This window comes from Myotis brandtii, unplaced genomic scaffold, assembly GCF_000412655.1.
Source record: "Myotis brandtii unplaced genomic scaffold, ASM41265v1 scaffold463, whole genome shotgun sequence".
Taxonomy (NCBI): Eukaryota; Metazoa; Chordata; class Mammalia; order Chiroptera; family Vespertilionidae; genus Myotis; species Myotis brandtii.
This window is the reverse complement of record NW_005367694.1, coordinates 2,471,941-2,479,180: the sequence shown is the minus strand read 5'-3', so window position 1 is coordinate 2,479,180 and position 7,240 is coordinate 2,471,941. Positions and strand designations below refer to the sequence as shown.

Sequence of the window (7,240 nt, the reverse complement as noted above, 5' to 3'; positions counted from 1 at the left end):
GAAGGGGGGGTGCGTGGGGCGGGGGGCGCTGAGCCGCCTGGGCGCCTGAGTGCACAGGCCACACTTGCCCCCGCTCCAGGTCCCGGGATTTTGGAGAGCACTGCTGAGGGCCTTCCTCCTTCTGTGCTTTTTTTCTTTCGAGAAATACCAAAAATTAGTCTATCGACTGTGTTTTCAGACTCTAAAAGACAAAGAGGGGAGTGGAGAGTGGTTTGGGAAGACAGTGTCAGGGTTGTCAGCTGACCTGCAAAGGAGGTGATATTGCTGAGTCCTGAAAGACCAGGAACCAGCCTTAGCAGCCTTTACCCAGTCCCAGGGCGTTACTTACATGAGGAACGAGGTTCAGAAGGAGGGTGAGCTGCGAGGGGTAGGGTATGAGGCTGCAGAGGTACCAGCGATCTCTTGGGCCTTTAAAGGGGGTTTGGATTGTAGTCTAAACATGCGCTAGGAAGCATGATTGGTGGTGTGTGTGTGTGTTTTATTTAAATTCAACTTTTTTATATATTTTATTTTTATTGATTTCAGAGAGGACAGGAGAGAGAGTTAGAAACATCAATAATGACAGAGAATCATTGACCAGCTGCCTCCTGCACGCCCCTAACTGGGGATGGAGCCCACAACCTGGGCATGTGCCCTTGACCGGAATCAAACCTGGGACCCTTCAGTCCGCAGTCCGACGCTCTATCCACTGAGCCAAGCCAGCTAGGGCAGCATGATTTGTTTTATACCTTTAAAGATCAGTGTGGCTGCCAAAGTGGGAGAGTACGTTATGGAGGGACACAGAGACCAGTAAGGAGGTGGTTCTAGTTGTCCATCCATTCAGCAGATACTTGTCATGTTGGGATACAGGAATGATGAGAACAGAACACCTGCCCTCTTAGCACCTTCAGTCTAGTCTAGACTACAGTGGTGCCTTGAGCTGTTGTGGGTGGGGAGATGGAGAGAAGCTGTGAGGGTGCAGTGCTCATGGGGAGGGGGAGCCTGCAGGACTGACTGGTGGCTGCTTCAATGTTGTTAAATGTATGTTATTTTTGAAACAAACTGATGTGGAAACAAAGCTACCATATAAAAGGAAATGTGACAATTCCCTACCTAGTAAGTGAAGTCTAAAAAATGAAAAAGATAACTTACAGCCTATATGACAAGAGATTAGTAACCTTTATATATGTCTGAGCACTTATATCAGTAAGAAAAATTGGGGTGATTTCAGAATAGAAAAGTAGACAAAGGACACAAAGAAGGAATTCTTTCAAAAAGAAAACCAAATGGCCTGGTATAGAAGTTAAAATACTAACAGGTGGTTTCTGCCTAGCAGTATGTCAGAAGTGTTGACAGGGGTTTGGAGAGTCGGGGGTCCTTGTGCATTGTTGGTGGAGTGTAAGGTGTTCTGATTGTCTAAATGTCAAATGCATACCCTTTGACCCATTTGACTTCTGGAAGTTTATCCTAGGGGAATAATTGGGTAACAGAGCATAGTTTAAAAATTCAAAATGTCCATTTTGTCACTGTGATGGTGCAAAATCTGAGTGTCCTAAATTCCACTAATAGACATTTGACCAAATAACTTCTTCCACACCATGGAGTATTACATAGCCATTAAAAAGAATAGATAACATATTCTGGTTAAAAACAATAGATAGCAACATATCCTGGGATGGAAAGATGCCTCAGTGAAAAAAGCAGGAAGTATACACTAGCCACTAGAAGATTCCATCTTTAGGGAAACCTGTGATGGCTCAAAAATTTAGGCCTAGCCCTAACTGGTTTGGCTCAGTGGATAGAGCATTGGCCTGTGGACTGAAGGGTCTCAGGTTAGATTTCGGTCAAGGGCATGTACCTTGGTTGTGGGCACATCCCCAGTAGGGGGTGTGCAGGAGGCAGCTGATCGATGTTTCTCTCTCATCGATGTTTCTAACTCTCTATCCCTCTCCCTTCCTCTCTGTAAAAAATCAATAAAATACATTTTAAAAAAATTTAGGCCTAAAATTGTGTTGGGAAAGCTGTTCACTTCACCTCAGGGATGGAGGTCTGGGAGTCTTTATATTCTACTTTGAATTTCTTATCACTTTTTAACAAGAACAGAAACATCTATTTGAGACAATAGAGCTTAAGAAGAAGACTGAGAAGGTGAAATTAATATGTGTAGAGGCCAGCATAGCCACTGGCACCTGCCAACGAGCCCCATGACAGTTGTGATGTACTGCCCTGTCTTTATTTTGAGGAGAGTGGCATCTGAGGTCTGGACTCCTACTCCCTCCCCATCCAGGGCTCCCTGGACAAGCATCTCTTGCCTGATCTTCCTCCCTCTGGCCACTCTTTCCGACTCATATCTTCTTCCAGCCAGCGTTAGGAAGTAAATCTGATTAGGTCAACCAAGGGCATCAAGCTCTGAGGCCAAGAAGATATTTTTTAAATTTCCTCAAATTATGGTGATCTACACAGTAGTTGACTCTTAAACAAAATAGACTTGAACTGTGTGCCTCCACTTACTGTGGATTTTTAAGTGGACCTGTGCCCTTCAAAGGTCAGCTGTATTTTCCACCCATAGTTGGGAATCCATTTGTGCAGAGGGCAACTTAAGTTACACAGATTTTCAATTGTGTGGTAGGTTGGCATCTGTAAACCCACATTCAAGGATCAATTGTAATTTTTCGCAATAGTTTGGGAGAAAGTATGATCTAGATGTGTATGTGCTAATATGGGACCATCACCAAGGTGTATTAGATGGAAGTAGAGTTTCAGAGTAGTATGTACCATACGCTGTTTGTCCATCTGTGTTTGGGAGCCCGCTGAGGAGGAGGGAGGTACAAGGGCTATGTGAGGTGTAAAGTGACCGGGGTCTCCCTTGCACAGCGATCCCTCTGTGAGAGCGAGCGTGGGAGAGTCCAGGCTGCAAGAAAGCACACCCTAGTGTGGACCCCGAGACAGAGCCCCCCTGCAGACTGGCATCTCCCTCTGGAGGACAAAGACGAGTGACAAGCACCCCTACACGGCTTCCTGCAGTCTATTTGAAGTGAAGTTATTGCACGGCCCTAAGGACTCCGTTTGGCCCAAATATTCCAGTAGGTACCTGGGAGCTTCTGCCTGGCTTGGAACACGGAGCTCAACGTCTCCAGCACTACTTGCCCAACCCTCACCTGCGTTCAGAGTGCCCCACTGCTGCCATGCTCTGAGAGACAGTTTTGTCCACTGCACAGCTTCCGGGAAGCCAAGCACCATTGCCTATTGCTGTGAACAGCCAGGTTGGGCTGTCTCATGCTCTCCTACCAAGGACATTAGCACAGGAGATGGCCATCCTCAGGTCTAGAATTCTCAGGTAAACTTTTGAGTAGTAGCCCTGACCCGTGTGGACATGTAGAGTTAACTAAATGGTTGTGTGGTCACGAACACCTTGTGGGGTCATTTTGTGCCACCCTGGTTGGGTGATGACCATGCATTGCCAGCCACTGGTGCTCACACTTGGCTGTGGCCCACTCGCTCAGTTCCTCTGCACACACAGGTGGGGCATACCTCTGGACCAGCAAGCTGCACCTTCTAGGCTCTCAGGAGGTGAGATTCCAGTTTTTCAGAAATGCACACAGCTACAGAATATACCACCTTGCATAAAAAGGGTTCATGGACTCTTGGCTGAAGAAACCCAAACCCAGGACGCATGGAATTTTGGTCTGCTTCCCTCAAAATTTTTAGAAAATGTGGAATATGTCAAAAGCCATTTTACACATTAGATTCCAAATAGGAGCTGAAAATTAATTTCAACAGTTTAGTTGTTGAGATTGTTAAATTTCACATCTGACCTTGTACTCCAACTGTGTTGAAATGAGGTCGTAATCCAACATGACCTTGTGAGGACATAGCCAATAGGTGGCCATCTACAGGCCAAGGAGAGAAAAACCGACCTGCTGGTAACTCAGTCTTAGGAGTTCTAGCTTCCGGAACTGTGAGAAATGTCTGTTTCAGCCATGCAGTCTCAGTGGCATTTAGACCCCACAAGGTGCTCATGACCACACAACCATTTAGTGGCATTCAGTTCTGGCAGCCCCAGCACACTAATACAGTCACCATCCCAGTGTAACAGCAATTCAAACGAGTGCTCAGCCCCCCTTGTCCCACCCTCCTGTGGGACACAGCAGTTTTGTTAATTAGTGTGTCCCTGGTTTGCTCCACGCTCTTTAGCCTCCCTCCCCATCTTAAAATGCTAAGCTGGTCCTGCTGGTGATGTGAGGAAGTTCATGTGTTCTGTCTGTCCCACCTGTGCAGAACATCCTTCACCTTTGTTTCTTGCCTCCTGCTGGGGGGGAGATGGTCTCGATCATCCTTTCCCCAGTGCCTGGCATGGGGGCGATGGGGACATTTGTAATCGTGTAAACAATCAAAATAAAGTGAAAATAAAATTTTTTAAAGGAAGAGCAGTATATCTCACCTCTGTCCATCCTCAGGTGAATTATTTTTGACTCTTACATAAGACAAAGAGACACTTGATTAAACTCACATTTATTCTCAGCATGCCTAATTCCGTGACAAGCAGGCTTGAGCAAGCTCTGGTCATTCTGGCTTTCAAGGGCAGCGCGTTCAGACAGCTGCCTGCAGTTCTACCTCTTGAACTCCACCTGTGTGTACACCTTGGTGATGTCATGGTACCTGCCTTCAGGGGGCTGGTAGTTGGAGATTGGTGGTGTGTAAGCTGGCCCTTCTCTCTCAAAGGGAAACAAACTGTAGTCCCGCTTGATGGCCTCCTCATAGAGTTCCTGGGATGTGAGTTGTAGCTCCTGCAGAGCTTCCTGCTGGGCCTCAAGCATGGACTTGATGGCTTCCCTCTCCATCTCATGCTCTCGCTGCTTGTACAGGGACCACTTCTTCAGGAGCAAAGCTCTCCGTTCTGCCTCCTCGAAGGAGAGCTCTACCTCAGGCCGCTGTCTGGGAACACAAATCCAAAGTGTGAAGCTGGGAGCACTGCCCTCACTGACCACAGAGTCGGGGACTGCATATGGCCCAGGCATCCTCCCTGCCAGACAGATGGAACTCAGGAAAGAAAGGGACAAATTCAGGAATGGCATGTTGAATGTGGTGGCAGCTGCAACTGACACTAGGAACCAGGGCCATTTGCTTTATGTGGAAATAGGAGACAGTGATCCTGAGGAGATGATAGTAGTACTTCCTCTTTCCCAGGCAGAGACTGCCTTTGGTGAGAGGTGACTCTGGAGAAAAGTGAAACGGTATAATGAAAACGAACACCAAAATCCCAGGGAGTCAAGAGCCTCTTACCAGCCCTGGAGTGCCAAACACCTGCCATGTCCCTTTGTATGGCAAGGTGCATCTTTATACATAGTACACGCTTTTCTAAGACAGCAACCCTGCACACAACACATCCCAACTACAAGCATTTTGCCTCACAAAGCAAGGGCTAAGGGTTTTCTACCATCAGGATGGGCAAGGCCCAAGTTGTCAAAACTACAACTTGCAAAAGAGCAACAATATGAACTTTTGAGCAGTGCTGATAGGAACGAACTCTAGCATCTGGCCTGGCTTATCAAACAATTATTCTGAGTTTCTTTCCCACATTCAGCCATTCAAGAGCACCACCCAGGAATGTTTTTCAACTCCCATGAGACACGATCAAGAAGAGGACTCAGCCCAGGGCCAAGTCAGCCCAAGCCCACTGACCCCCTTCCCATTACTGGCATAAATGGCAAGTAGAACTACCTTTAGGTGATGGAACTCCGCCCTGAGGACCTCAACCCTAGAGGACTCTTACCTCACTTTATCCATGAACTTCACAGGGATAATAAAATCTTCAATGGGAATTAGCTCCTGGCTAGCCTTTTCTAGTCTTCGGATCCTCTTTTTCAAGCGGTCCTTTACAGCTTGGTCTTTTTTAGGATCCACCTTCTTCTTCTTTCTCAGAGGTTCTGCTCTGATGGATAAAGCAAACAAAAAATTTTCCTCTTCAGTTTCACAAACATACTGAGAGGCATGGCGCCAGGTAAAGCACCCCAAACTTGTACTGAACTCTCCACTGGGGAATGAACCACATGGCCCTAACCTCCTTAGCTGAGAGTGGCAGGGAGATGGATGGCTTCCAACCCAGGGTCCTTGTGAGAACTGTTTGGGCACTGTCAACCCAGGAAGGGGTGGGAAAGCTTCATGGGGCATCCGGGTATAAATTAAAGGGAAGTGCTCATCTTTAGTGCTGGAGTGCAGGTGTGCCTTGGGATGGCACTGAAAAGTGGAAATACCAAATTGGTGAATTAGAAGCCAATTACATCTTAGATGGATTTGTGATTGATAAAAATGATTTCAGTAAGACTAAGAGAAAGCATAATAAAAGTGACTGGCCTGTCCCTACTTTGGGAGATTTCTTAACAAATATTCCCATCCTAGAGCATTAACAAAAGTCTTATTTACTCTCAGGAACACATTTCCTATGGTGATAATCTAGTATTAAGAATAATCAAATCCTCTAGCATCAAAGCCAAATTTTGTGAATCAAGTCCCTAGAAAGCATCCAGAGTTCCAGATGGAAAAACTAGTCCTCACACCCTCCCCCCACCCTCCACTTCTCCAGGGAGTCAGAAAGGGAAGGCCCATGAAGAACAGACGTGTATGCGTTGCCCTGTAGAAAAAAACCACAAGAATCCATCCAAAGTAGTTATTTAAACTACTTTTGCATTTAATTTTTGTTTTCTGATTACAGGCACACCAGTATTCCATACAGAGACAGAAAAACATCCAGCTAAATTTAACTGAGAATTTTTGTAAGCTGTTAATGTTGCATACCAAAGAGTGGTCTTGACTTGTTCTGTTCCAGTGCACACCTACCTCCCGCTGACGCCCCCAAAGAGGTCAGGCCCACATTTGAGCTTACCTCGTGGGGATGAGTTCCCAGAAAGACAACAATGAAGCTCGCTGGTGGGTGTCTCTAACCTGTGTCTGCCAAATCCCCAGACGCCTGAAAGAGATGAGTATGTACAAATATCCGATTCTCCCCACTAAACAGAAGGGGGAAAAAATTACAATGCCCTCAAAATCTAAGGCGCTTGTACTAGATGTGAGAGCAAGGTTAATGTGCGAGATTTTTCAAAATCCCCCGTTCACAACCGAGAGCAGTGGGCAGGGTCCCTGCTCGCTCGGGGCCCCGAATTCTCATCCACAGGTAGAGGCGGGGCAGCCCGTTTGTAACTGAGATGTCCGTGGTCAAGGACGGTCAGGGAGGAAGCACAGGCCAGGCCCTGGCAGCCCGCGC

General features: G+C 46.8%; 1 protein-coding gene across 1 annotated transcript; it reads right to left on the bottom strand.

Moving 5' to 3' along the window:
- Positions 1 to 4,474: 4,474 nt before the first annotated feature.
- Positions 4,475 to 7,074, bottom strand: MRPL40 (mitochondrial ribosomal protein L40; the record flags this gene model as incomplete). The annotated part of the gene is made up of 3 exons (XM_005875592.2): positions 4,475 to 4,914; positions 5,753 to 5,911; positions 6,863 to 7,074. Coding segments are annotated over 3 exons (696 nt in total), but the record flags the coding sequence as incomplete, so codon positions are not given.
- Positions 7,075 to 7,240: the final 166 nt, after the last annotated feature.